Raw genomic sequence first — 13511 nt, 5'->3', positions numbered from 1 at the left:
CAAAAAGTCAAAACACTTTTACTGTTCTCCCTCAATTTCTCAGCCAGTACTATTTCTGAGTTGCACTGAGAGCAACCTAAATTATGTTCATCTGGTGGTAAGTTATCTTCACAATGTGCCAAATGGATGGTTATGCATTACTGGTAACAGTGCAGCTGGACAGATGTCTGCTGTCAAGACCATCACAAGCTAGGAGGTGCCAGCCCAGCCCCCAGGACATTCGTGCACAGGAGATGCACTGGGCGTCAGGATTTAGCTATTAAGAAAGGACTAAAGGGATCATCTCCAGGAATGTGTGCAACAACTCTTCACATGCCTTACGAGAATTCAAGATACGTAGGGCCTCCCAGTGACACATTCTTGCGCTATAGAGTATAGGAAATGCCTCCCGACTGATTCCAACACGTATTTGCTATCAGTTCTACCCCAGATGGAGACTTTTATGGTCACCAGAGTAAACAGAGTTCTGGCGGATCAAAGAAGGTCAGGTTTCTAATCCAAAAGCTGAATGGGTCTGGGTGGCCAAGAAACTCTACAGAATATGGAAAAAGACCAACAGCACTGCCAACAATGCCTTCTTCCCCATCCTACCAGGATGTATCTAGATGTACCCCAGGTGGTTTTTCTGATAGTAGTTTCTGGCCAAGAGGAAGGTCTGATTCCATTTTGTAGCTCTGCAAGTTTTCAGATCCCAGAAGTACAAAGAACACTTAATATGTAGATTTGGGGAATCAGGAGCTGAAGGGAAGTGATCAGTGGTCTCTTTTCTAATACTGGGGATCTTTCTAAGTCAAACTCAGTATTTCCCTGCCCCAAAGGAGTGACAAAAGAGACATTTCTTACTAAAGAGAGAACAATTATCAGTGGAGTCACAATTTGGTGCTAAGTAATCAATGTTCTCACAAACAATGAGAATGGTAATAATAACAGATACATTAGGATGCTAAACTTGGACTTCCATCGAAGACTTTCTGGGTCAGAATGCTTATGAACTTTATATTATGTCTTAATAAGGAAATAGTTCCCAATAGGCATAGGAATTGATAAAACTTGGGCTAGATGTATGGCTGACGACAGAATTGGCAAATCTGTAAGCAAGAAAGCCATAATGTAATTGCTTCTACAGAGTTCTTGTTGGATAGTTTGATTATCCAGCTACTCAGTTATGTTTTTCAATGTTTACTAGTCACACACTTTTAATCACCCAAAGTCCTTTCATTCATTGTTTACAGTTTTGAAAACATGTCTTAGTGAAGCACACTTCCTTTTCTCCTTTTATCCAAGCTATTCCCAGCCTCTCCTCTTCCCATTCCAGGATTTCCTAGGGAAAGATGTGAGTGTTCCATTTCTACCCTGAGTCATATTCTACTAATAACTTATTGGGAACCTATGTGTGCAAGACCCAGAGCTTTCCCTTGTACACCTCTGTCCCTGAGCACGCCTGTGGGAAACCCACACATAGTCCTTTCTCCACGTGCTCTGCCAAACCCTGGACAGTGAGCTCCAGGGGGGCAGGGCCATGTCTGTCTTGCTTATCATTCTGATCACCACTTAGCATAGTGCCTGGCACACACAGCATAGTGCCTGGCACACACAGTCACAGAAAAAAACAGTCAGCAAGTGACTAAAACCAACATGGAATTAAATATCAATAATGAAGTTGACACTGTTATAGAATTAATCAACAGGCAAGGTATACTCTGTGGGATATCCAGAAGCCAAAAGGGACTGACTGTGCCTGGGAAACACTGAAAACAGATGAGGAAAAAAAAAAAAAAAGGGCTTATGTTGAAATCACTCCCACATCAAAGGTTGACTTTAGCTGGTATAGCTATATATTTATTATAAGGAAAATCATCTATATATTCAAATGTTTTTAGCCCAATCCTACATACTATCTGGCCCATCCTATATCATAAAAGCCTAATATGCTAAGTGTCTGGTGATCCGGTCAGCCATTCAACCAATCAAAGCATAATATGCTAATGATATGCTAAGGCCACTCAACCAATTGATCGCTATGACATGCACTGATCACAAGGGGGCAGACACTCTAATCGGTAGGTTAGCTTGTTGCTGGGGTCCGACTGATCGGGACTGAGCGAGACAGGTTGGGCATGCCCTGGAGCCCTCCCGCAGTCCCTCCTCAGCAGGCCAACCTCCCATGTCCCTCCCTGGCCCTGACCCTGCACCACTGGGGTCCTTCGGCCTGGCCTGTACCCTCTCGCAATCTGGGCTGAGGGACCCTCCACCCCAAGTGCACACATTTCGTGCACCAGGCCTCTAGTCTTATATACAAATGAATGTACAAAAAGGCCAAAGAAGGACTTGCCCAGATCACCTCTGGAAGAACTGAAACCAAACCCACATGCCCACATCACTGAGTCCAGGACCCCTGTGCATCTTCGTGCTACACCTGAGGTCCTCGGGCCTCACCTGGCTGGCCGGGGGGTCCAGGATTTCCCGGGAAGCCCGCTTGTCCTTTGTCACCAGCGGGGCCACTTGGGCCATACCCTGGAGGCCCAGGAGGGCCGATGTCACCACGACTGCCGGGAAATCCAACTCCTCCGGGGGGGCCACGGTCTCCTTTTAATCCTGCTGAACCCTGAGATGAAACGAAAAAAAGAAATCTTATTAGAAGACATACCAACACTCCTGTCCATGTCACATTTTTACACACTCAGTAGTAAATAAGTACCAGGGTTTAACTGGCTTATGCTATTTATTTACTGTAACCCTTCTACAAAGATCAACTTGTGGTTAATAAATGAAACCAGCATTCTTTTCTCTAAGTTGAGCAATCATCCTCCCTCCCTTATCCTACATCAGGAGACACTTCAAAGAGTGAGGCATTTATATCTGGAATCTTCTTACAAAAGATGACCTGAACACCATTCACTTGAAACTTCACCACCCTTCCGACATGAGAAAATCTTTTCAGTTCCCCCCAATACATCAGAAGACAATGATCCATTATTATCTCATTATCAAGTCAACATCATCAACACCATCAGCATAGGTTTACAGGCGAGTTTTACCATGAGCCATGAAACAAGTTCACTTATGACAATTAGCATTTAAGTGAGAATATGTAAATATGATACAAATTATTCTCATTATTTGCATGGCCATTTGTACAGTGCATGTTCAGAGTCTGGAAATAAACATACCGGGGAGCCTTTGGGGCCGGGCAGACCTGGATGGCCATCTCTTCCAGGAGACCCTGATCTGCCTGGCATGCCGGGTTGTCCTGGGAAGCCTGGGTCTCCTTTGTCACCTTTGAGTCGCATGTCGAAGTAAATCTCACCAGGCTCTCCCTTGGCTCCTGGCTGGCCCATCAGCCCTGGTGAACCTTGAGGGCCCTACAAGGACAAAGCTTTATGACACCCCTGGAGACATTCATCCATGGAACACACAAGCATGGCTGGTTACACAGTCAATACGAAATCAAGAAAATTTTAACGTGTTTAGATTTCCTCATTCATTTACTAGAAGCCATCCAATAGCTATGACAAAGCCATGATCTGACCTCACTTCCTGTAAACACTTCAAATATTCCTTTTAGGGATTCTAAACAGAGACTGGAATACAAGCGGGGGAATAATGGTGTGGCACTGGGTACCCAGCTCATGGAATGGTTCTTAGGTAGCTTTCTTGCCCCTTACAACTGTTAAAACATTCAAAAGAACATTTTAGCAACTGTTGGAGGGCAATGAATGTGTAAGGTCCTGGGCCCAGGAACTGGAGAAATGGCTTCTAGGTGGAGATGGTGGTTAAGAATCAATGAGGGCTGGGAAGAGCCATGTTTTCTCTAACTCTAGTCACTGTTGAAATTGTCCAGGTTTAAGCTCACACTCCAAATTCTGGAGGAGAGGTTTCCAGGGCACTGGGAAGACAGGAAACTCTGGGAAGGGAGTGCAACAGAATCGACTTTCCCAGGAGACAAACAGAACATTTTTCAATTCCTGGAAAGTTAAATCTGCAAGGTATGCCCACACCTGTAGAGGGTTTCTCCACCAGCCACTCTGAGAGTTGGGGTTCACAAGGAAAATAGCCAAGGTTGCAAATAATTGTCTCCTTAGCTTGTTCTCTTAGGCCTGTGAGAGAAATCTCTTTAGCCTCCCTGCTGACTTGGCAGAATTTAAAACTCTTCACAATTCATTTAATTTGAGTTCTTTTTTTATAAACTCCCTCTCAAGCAGTTCTTGGATATCTGTGAATCACACATATGTGTGTCAATGTGTAATATATATGTCTCAAAGAAAGGAATTAGAAGACAAAAGACATACCAAAATGCATACAATATTTAGATTTAAGAAGTGGCTACCATTTATTAAGCGCATACCATGTGTCCCAATCATTGGTATGTATGTATGTATGTGTGTGTGTGTGTGTGTATGTGTGTGTGTGTATGTACATACATACATATATATGATTCTTATCCCAACTCTGCAGGAAAAATATTCAAAGCACCTTTTAGCAGATGAGGGAGCTAATACTCAAGATAACAGTCAGAAAGTCTTATTTCTGGTTGTACTTTAACCCCACACCACATGAGCACTGAAGAGTCAGGTATTATCTCATAAAAGCTGCCTCTACACAAATGTGGAGATGAGGCTGGCAGAGGTTCCGAGGCCTGCTCAGGTCAAACAAGTGGTAAATTTGGGACTAACCTAAATAGGGCTGAATCATTTTCCTGCCCATATTGCTTCCTCCAAGCTGAAACAATGCCAGCTAAGGAATGAGCAGCTGCTCTTTCAATACCAAACATGGCACAGTTGTACCTTCTTAGATGCACAACCAACACCATCCAGTGTGCTCCCAGAAGCCTGGAGAGTCGGCAACAAGTCTGCACTGTCCAATACTAGTTAAACATTTAAATTAAATAACATTAAAACTTCAGCTCCTTAGTCACACTAGCCACACTTCACAGACTCAATAGCCACCACTGATGAGTGGCTACCAAACTGGACAGGCCAGGCATAGACATCTCTATCATGGTAGAAAGTTCTCCTGGACAGACAGAGCTGGTTGGAACTGGCCCTGAGCTCGACGTGCCCCTTATAACAGAGGATACTTCATTCAGATGTACTTGGCAAAGGTAGAAGATGCTCAACCTATCTGCTCTTGTCCCAAGAATGGGAACTCTTTATCTCTACCAGCCACCTACTAGAAAGGTTAGCAGAAGGTCAAGGAAATTTCATTATCTAGTTGCAAGGTATTGTGGAATTTTGTAGCTTTTTCCCTTGGGTTAATATTAGCTCCTATGCATCCTTAAACCTCAGCTAAAGCTAGAGTCCTCTGTGAAACCTTTCCTGATAGGTAGAGCTGCTTTTTCCTGTATCGCCATGGTGTAACATGTGGTTCTCATTGTAAAACTTGCTTTGTTTATTAGGAACTTTTGCTTGCACATCTGTCTTTATACTAGTCTTTCGGGGCTTTGAGAGCAGGACCAAGGTTTTCTATCTTTGTGTCCTTAATGTCTGCAACTAAGGAGATATTGGGGAAAGTATATGTTGAACTGGTAACATCCACCAATAAAAAATAAATACCAATGTAAGAAATTATTACCAATGTATATTTTTCTCAATCCAGAAGCATCATTATGTTATTTTACAGTGATTATTCAGAAATATAGTTTTCTGATACTGTGAGCAAAGGGTGAGAAAATATTATTTTTTTAAAATAAAGATGACCTTGTTCACTATCATTCAAGGGAGGAATCTGGATTTTTTTGAAAAGGAACATCTATGACCCTAGGCTATCTCATGGGGTTACTTTGCCACAGAACTTCTTAATCCTAAGCAATTCAAAGGTCTTTTGATCCACATCCCTTAAGATAAATATGGAGGAAATCAAATAGCGCCTTGAAAATTTAGCACTGGCTGCACAAATACGAGAAGATCCGATGGCTGTGTGGTCTGCTTCTAAAAAGTGGTGCCCCTGTGGGGAAGCCAGGAGGAGTTCATTTCAATTACCCGCTCCCAGCAACCAGAGCCTGCCCCTGCAGCGCGGGCTTCCACATCTGTCAGGAGCCAGACTCTTGTGATCTGTCCTTCTTCCCCAAAATCAAACACTCAGCTTTTAAAATACCATGTCACCGAAGTGCCATCTACATCAAATGAAAACTCTGAGTACTTCATCACTTTCTCATTTTAATCTACATCTGGGTATACTCCATGGGTTCCTGAGTACCTCTTTTGGCCTCCAGCCAAATCTGACATAAGAACCACACTTTTGAGCTAGTTAAACCATACAGCCTCAAATAAAAGGAAAATTACTCTCTTCTAAATTAAATTATTTACCCATAAAACAATTTTTAGGCATTTTTTTCCCCATCTACAGAAAGCAGCTCCTGATGGGGAAGGCATAGGATTAAAATTTTTGTGGTATGTTTTCTTTACTTTCTTCTTTATCATGACTTCTACTCAACCATCCTTCTCTCTCATCTCCTTCCCCTTTATCCCTTTTTATTAGATTTGAGGCTGGAGAAATGGATGTCTGGACTAGGTTTCGGGCACAGTGGAGGCAGGAAGAATTCCATAAAGGCCAAGTAGATAAAGACTACGTCCAGAGGTTAAAAGCATCCTTTACTGCTGCCTTCAAGGTTTTTCCGCCTTTGATCACCACCACAGCCAGGGCTTCCCAGCGATGGGACCTTCTAATGGATTTAGAAATATTTTAAACAATTGCAATTTCTAACTTATCTCCCCAGGCCCAGGGAAGATCTGGAAAGCAGGATCTCAAGACCCAACTTCAAAAGGAGAAAACTATTGCTAAATCCTAGCTGTTTCATTCCCATTTCAACTCCTTTTTACCCTGACCCGCCTTTATAGAAGCATCCTGTAATATTTTTTCTTAAATATGAATGTTAAAGTGCTACAACAAAAAAGAATAATGCTAAAGACTTGAGGTTCAATTTATGACAAAAGGAAAGGGAAAATGGGAATGAAAGTAATTTGTAGGAACTAGTTAATGCTTACAGAACTTATAAGAACCAAGAAAATATGATGAGAACAATCTCCTAAAGTTCAAAAGCTTTAGACATATAAATGCATAAAGCTAATTATATGAAATAAAATAATGTCCTTCAATAGTTAAGATTATTACTATTCTTTTCAATGGCTTCTTTTAAAACAAACTAGAAGAGCTAAGAAGCTGTTATTTTGATTAACTGAAAGGTTTCACATCCATATGATTGAGGTATTTCATTTTAGATATAAAAAAGCATCTTTAAAATAGAGTTTGGTGTTAGGAATTTTCAAAATATGTATCTGTTAGAAGAAGAATAAAAAATATTTCAAATCCCTAGAAGTACACAGGTCAGTTTCCCTCCTTCTCTCCCTAGAAACTATTGGTGCTAAACTTATCCATGAACATAAGTTTGTAGATTATTTAGAATGATAAGCAATAATTGTGCAGAAGGACAATTCAACTCAACAGTGTCGCTGCTAAGAGGTAACCCTTGGTGGCATCATTTGTTTCAAGAACTCCCAGAGACCCTGCGGGAAAGGGACACACCAGCACTCGGCTGCACCTGGACACAGGTACATGGCAACTGAATTCTGACCAGGTGAGAAGAAGGGCAGTTGAGATGCTGGTTCTGGATTCCAACAGTCCTGCTCATTCTCAGGGGAATGAGTGAAGAGGAACACAGGGAGTAATTCTAGACTGCTGGACCAAGAGATACTTTTACCAGCTCCCAAATACGGCAGACACTGTATTGCAAATGTAAAAATATACACCTTCTAATATGGACATGAACTCAGACAGGCATACTCACAGGCAATCCTTCCAGACCGTCCCTGCCAGGTAGACCTTTCTCGCCCTTGGGCCCTGGCTGCCCCGGGAAACCTTTCATAAAACACAGAGAAAAAATTACAGCACATTATTGATGAGATACTTTCTAATTACTCAAAAGCTTTTTAAATTTTTTTGAGACTTAAAAGAACAAAAATACAAGATTCAAAGTACAAAGGTCTTTATACAAAATGAATGATGTTTTAAGAATCTCAAAAAGGAATAATGAGCCAGGCCATGGTGGCTCAGTGGTTGAGGGTCAACCTATGAACCAGGAGGTCATGGTTCGATTCCTGGTCAGGGCACATGCCTGGGTTGTGAGCTCGATCCCCAGTATGGGGCAAGTAGGAGGCAGCCAATCAATGATTCTCTCTCATCATTGATGTTTCTAACTCTCTCTCCCTCTACCTTTCTCTCTGAAATCAATAAAATATGTATTTTTTTTTAAAAAAAGAAAGTAATAATGAAAATGCTCAAGATGAGCTCAGAAAGGGAAAAGTGACCCCAAATGCATAAAGGTAACAGTGAAGTGGGATGGCTCTGAGTCGCCTCACCCTGCCCCAGACCACTTCCCATAACAACATTCAGTTAACTTCTTTCAAGATGACGAAATTTGCAGAGCTGAGTAAGCCATATGTTGCTATCCTTTTATCAGGACATTTTAATGACAGTGAATTTATAGGACATTTTGATAATTTTCAACAAAGTGAACACATCCCGGAAGTTGAGCATAACAGTCTCATTATTATGCTTTAGTTCTGAATGCAGAAAATCAGGTCTCTCGTGGAGTTAAGATACGTCTCACCGTGAAGGTTCCAGCCCATTGAAGCAAATTCTGACCTGGTCCCTTTCACATGTGGGGGTCTTACCTCTATCTCCTGGGGGCCCCTGTGGCCCGGGGGGTCCACGAAGTCCTGTTGTGTCACAGACAAGGCAACCCTCTCCTTTTTGACCTAAAAAAGGAAACACAGGGTACTTTTATGTAACGCGTGAACAGAAGTCCCTGCAGTGTGGTGACAGAATAAAAGGGCAAAGAAGGCTGTCATTTTAATAGTGATGCATTCAAATGTGTGCTTTCTCAATTACCTAACCCCTGCTCCGGACGCCTCTGCTAACCTGCTCTGTGTCCCTGTCACTGGCCACACATCACGGGTAACCACTTTCAAAAAATCACTAAAAAGTGATCCAGAACTCAATTTTGCCCATCAGCCTGAAGTTTTGACTGCTACAATTTTGTCTCCCACTCTATAACTTCCCATTATTTTTTAGTATTTGTTGGCAAACTGTACATATCGCTCCTGGACTTAAACCCAGGCAGCAAGCTGACAGATGATCACTGAGAATAAGAAGCCCCCAAAGCAAGAACAAATAACTGACCTGACACTGAGATGGAAAAGTAGAGAGATGGCAGCACAAAAAAAATGGAAGGGAATGCCTTTCTTTGGAAATTTTAACATCTTATGTCCTGACTTTCAAACTAAGCTCAAAGGCCTTAGGGTATCCTAAACCTTAAAATGTCTGGTTTCTAGGCACAAATCAGGTTTAATGCAGAGCAGAGTGCATGTGGAGACACCCATGTTTGGAAGTCAGAGAGGCTGGTCTGCATCACCCTTGTGCCCTCGCCTGGATGGGTGCCCCCAGCCCCAGGGACGGTGAATGCACACTCCTCTCCAGCAGGCCCCACGGTCAGGGACAGAAAAGGACCAATGCAGGCAGCCTCACGTCCCTGAGCTCTGGGCACGGTGCACTGCTTCGTTCTGAGTTCTTCCCAGGGGCAGAACAGCAGCCCAGCCATGGGACAGACACGAAGTGCAAGTCTGCTAACATCTCAGCTACGTTCTGGGCACCCTGGGTTCCATGGAAGTGTGCTGTGAGTCCAGGAGTGGGCGGGGAGAGGCACTAGCACCGCAGTCTGGGCGGGCTGATGGTTCTCGAGCAGGAGCATGAAGACACGGAAGAAAGAGGCTTCTCTTAGGATTCCAGAGACAGATAAACAAAATCACAGTACAGAGAACCTTCTGACCATTGGCTCTGTCATAAAATGTAGTAGCCCACCTCAGAAAGGACTCCCGACCTGGTAACTAGAGCGATTCATTGAACGACAAATAACTCTAGGTAAGCTAGAATACATTTTATTTTCAGTACAAACTGCACAATTCAACTGGTTCACTTTTCAGCTTTCTATGCCTGGAGACTGAGAGCTGGTTAACATATTTCTTATTCCTTTAAACCAGTTTTATGGTTTTATTTTTACTATTCCTTTCTGTAGCAAGGCTAATTTTGCAAAGATACCTAAGAGGGCCATAAAGAATCCATCCATCACTGGACACACCAGTGACTGGGGGAATCCCCACCCCAGCTCCAATGACTTCTGAGATCACTTCCATCTAAGGTTCTGTAACTTGCATGGCTGTCAAAATTCAAAGATTTAGCTGAAACTGTTCTCCATGAAGCATTTGTGTTTTAGACTTTTGAAGAGTAAAAATTCTTAGCAACCTAAAGCCAGAAATGGTACAATGGGGTCAGTTTGGGGAGCAACCTCTTATTTGTTCTACCCTTGGGTACTGAGAGGCATACACATATTGGAATATCCCTTGTTTATTTCACTCTAAGATAGGACTGTCGGTGCGGTGATATCCACTCTGTTTCCAAGATGGTGAAGGGATTACGATGTGTCCTGGGTTGGTGTTATAGCAAAAACTTGGGAAGAATAAAGATAACATTGAGAGCACTGGGTGGAGACAGCTGGTCCATGAGATTTGCTCACACTGATTATGGCTTAGATGGGTGGTGAGCATCCCAAGCATGCATTTGTGATTGGCTTGAAAGATGTGCCTCCTCTGAGAAGGGAACTCTCAAACTTTGAACTGGAAGGCCACAGTAAGACATCAGTCTGAGAGGTTCAGCTGCCAGTCATGGAGAAGGCAGCAACTCTGACATCAGGGCCCTGCCTCTGCACTGTCTCCCAGGTGAGAGCTGCCTCTCAAAATCCAACAACAGGAAAATCCCAGCAGAGTTGTAGGGAAGCACATCCTAGAATGGACTTTGCGGTGAGTTCAAATAAAGGCAGACTACATCCACGTCCACCCAAGCCAGTGAGTTTGCAGACATACTAGTATATTATAGGCCCTAGCACAATCATCATTTAAAAAAAAAAAAGTAATCTCTTACCTTTCTCTCCAACTTCACCCAACAATCCTGGTTGCCCTGGAATTCCAGGAGGACCCGGATCACCGACTGGTCCAGGCTGGCATTCCACTTGTCCATCTGAAATGGATTTTTAAAGTTATAGGATCATCCCTACCTAACTGAAGCTAGGTATTTCCACACTCTGTAATTCAATCTCTCCTGAAGAACCAAACTGTCTGAGGGCTACTTGGTAAGTATTAGAAATCCAGCTTTAGTTTGCTCACAAACAGGACCAGCACACATAGCATCCATCCATCTCCTCAGCATCGCACACCATCACTTCTGAAACATCTATTTCACAATTCTAAAACATATCTCGTTAGCCCTGTCTTATACTTTATTTCATTGTTATCTTGCCAAGAACACACCATCATCCTTATTATACAGATTAAGAAATGGGGGCTCAAAAAAGTTAAGTGGTTTCCCCATCATCATACATCTGTGACATCACAGGCAAGACTTGAGCCACTTTACTTCTTACTTTTCCTAAGCAAACTTTCAGCAATGCAATAATTATTTAGAGCTGCAGACTGTCTGTGGAGAAATGTCTCTAACTGATAGTTCCTATTCAATTCTGAGCATCATTTATGTGACTCTAGATAAGCTAGAATACATTTTATTTCAGTACAAACTGCACAACTCAACTGGCTCACTTTTCAGCTTTAGACGCCAGGAGACTCAGAGCTAGTTAACATATTTCTTATTCCTTTAAACCAGTTTTATGGTTTTATTTTTACCATTCCTTTCTGTAGCAAGGCTAATTTTGCAGACACCTAAGTGGGCTGCCAAGAATTCATCCATCACTGGACACACCAGCCTTCTGTACTGCATGTGAACTCCGGAGCCCCTCAAAGACCTGGGCCAGCCCTGCCCTGCAGTCTGTCCTCAAAGGGACACCACGTAAAACGGTCCCAGAGGGAGCTTACCTATGTAGGCTGGCGGTCCAGGAGGTCCGGGACGCCCAGGAGGGCCCGGGAATCCATCTTTTCCTCTTGGTCCTGGCAAAGACGCCCCTGGATATCCTTGGTCACCTTTTTCTCCTCTTTCACCAGGGAAGCCGGGAGCACCAATCTGCCCAGGTATCGGGATGCCTGAAACCAGAACAAAACCTCACCTAAATAATCACAAGTTGAATGTCAACCGCACAAACTAATTTTCTTAACTGTTGAAGGAAAAATGACCAGTGACCATCACTAAAAGGGGAACTGCTGAAACAAGTAAAACTGAATCAAACTGGCAGGCTTCTCACCATGTAAATGCTGACAGTCAAATGCTTTCTACACATTAACTTGAAGGAAAAGATCAGAGTCAGGCAGAGTAGGTGTGACTCAACAAGAGACATGAACAGTCCCACCGGTTAAATACGTTTCTAGCTACATGCTAACCCAGCTGTGAGCAAACTACGGCCCGCGGGCCAGATCCGGCCTGTTTGAAATGAATAAAACTAAAAAAAAAAAAAAAGGCCGTACGTACCCTTTTATGTAATGATGCTTACTTTGAATTTATATTAGTTCACACAAACACTCCATCCATGCTTTTGTTCCGGCCCTCCAGTCCAGTTTAAGAACCCATTGTGGCCCTCGAGTCAAAAAGTTTGCCCACCCCTGTAACCTGTCCCTTACAAAATGAACACCTTTCCCATGAACACATCTTGTTTTCATAACTAGAAAATGGTGCTACAGAACTGTTAAACATTTTATGCAAATATCTAATGTACATGATAAAACGTTCAGAATGTAACCACAGAGAAGATTGACAGTATTCTTTAAAAATCAGTCCAAGGTGCTCACCTGGGGGGCCTGGCTGGCCTTGTTGTCCTGGGAAACCTAAAACGAGAAAGAGTTGGACAGGCTGAGACTGGTGCACTCCTGATTGATGGTTTATATCTCTGTGCCCAGGAGTACCCACTGCCAAGGGGAACAGGGAGCCTGAGCGCGTGGAAATGCGGTGCCCCTGAAGCTACAGAGATGCCAGGAGAGGGGCCCCCGGATGGACAGTGTGACAATGAAACATGAGCTCGCTTGAGACTCGGTCACCACGCGGTCCTGCGAGGGACGCAGATGTTTTCAAGGTGCAAACGAGTGCAGGTTGAAAATGGAAGAAAGAGGAAGAGAGGATGAGAGAGACAGGGGGAGGAGGAGAGGAGGTAAGAGCAAGAGAGGGAAAGACAACAGAGAGCAACTTACCTTTGGGCCCTGGCTCTCCTCTCAACCCCGGAGGCCCTGGGAAACCCCTCTCGCCTTTTTCTCCCAAGGGTCCTGTGCCGATCACCTGAATTACAGAACACGAGATCACCACGGGGCCTGGCAGGGGCTGCTGCTATAGATGAAGAAGCTAATGCGTGTCCTGTCATTGCATGAAATGTGAAAGAGAAGCAGTCATGGGGCAGGGGGAGCCAAAACATACAAAATAAATATTCCATAATGTCCTCCTGCAGAGACTCCACCAGGCAGGAGCTTTACCAACGAGGTGACGTTAGAAAAATATTAATTCCAAGGTTTAGGTTTGGAATTTCTAAATGT

General features: G+C 43.4%; 1 protein-coding gene across 1 annotated transcript in view; it reads right to left on the bottom strand.

Moving 5' to 3' along the window:
• COL4A1 (collagen type IV alpha 1 chain) overlaps positions 1-13511 on the bottom strand; it is a 137658-nt gene that overhangs the window by 27256 nt on the left and 96891 nt on the right. The window contains exons 19-26 of the mRNA XM_036300534.1: positions 13176-13260; positions 12780-12815; positions 11916-12080; positions 10972-11067; positions 8670-8753; positions 7784-7854; positions 3171-3362; positions 2437-2605 (exon numbers count right to left, since the gene is read on the bottom strand). Of these exons, the coding sequence (XP_036156427.1) occupies positions 2437-2605; positions 3171-3362; positions 7784-7854; positions 8670-8753; positions 10972-11067; positions 11916-12080; positions 12780-12815; positions 13176-13260 (898 nt within the window). The remainder of the gene's footprint in view (positions 1-2436; positions 2606-3170; positions 3363-7783; positions 7855-8669; positions 8754-10971; positions 11068-11915; positions 12081-12779; positions 12816-13175; positions 13261-13511) is intronic.

This window comes from Myotis myotis, unplaced genomic scaffold (assembly GCF_014108235.1).
Source record: "Myotis myotis isolate mMyoMyo1 unplaced genomic scaffold, mMyoMyo1.p scaffold_m19_p_3, whole genome shotgun sequence".
In the NCBI taxonomy this organism is placed as follows: domain Eukaryota; kingdom Metazoa; phylum Chordata; class Mammalia; order Chiroptera; family Vespertilionidae; genus Myotis; species Myotis myotis.
The sequence above is the reverse complement of the archived record's forward strand: the minus strand, read 5'-3'. Positions and strand labels throughout refer to the sequence as shown.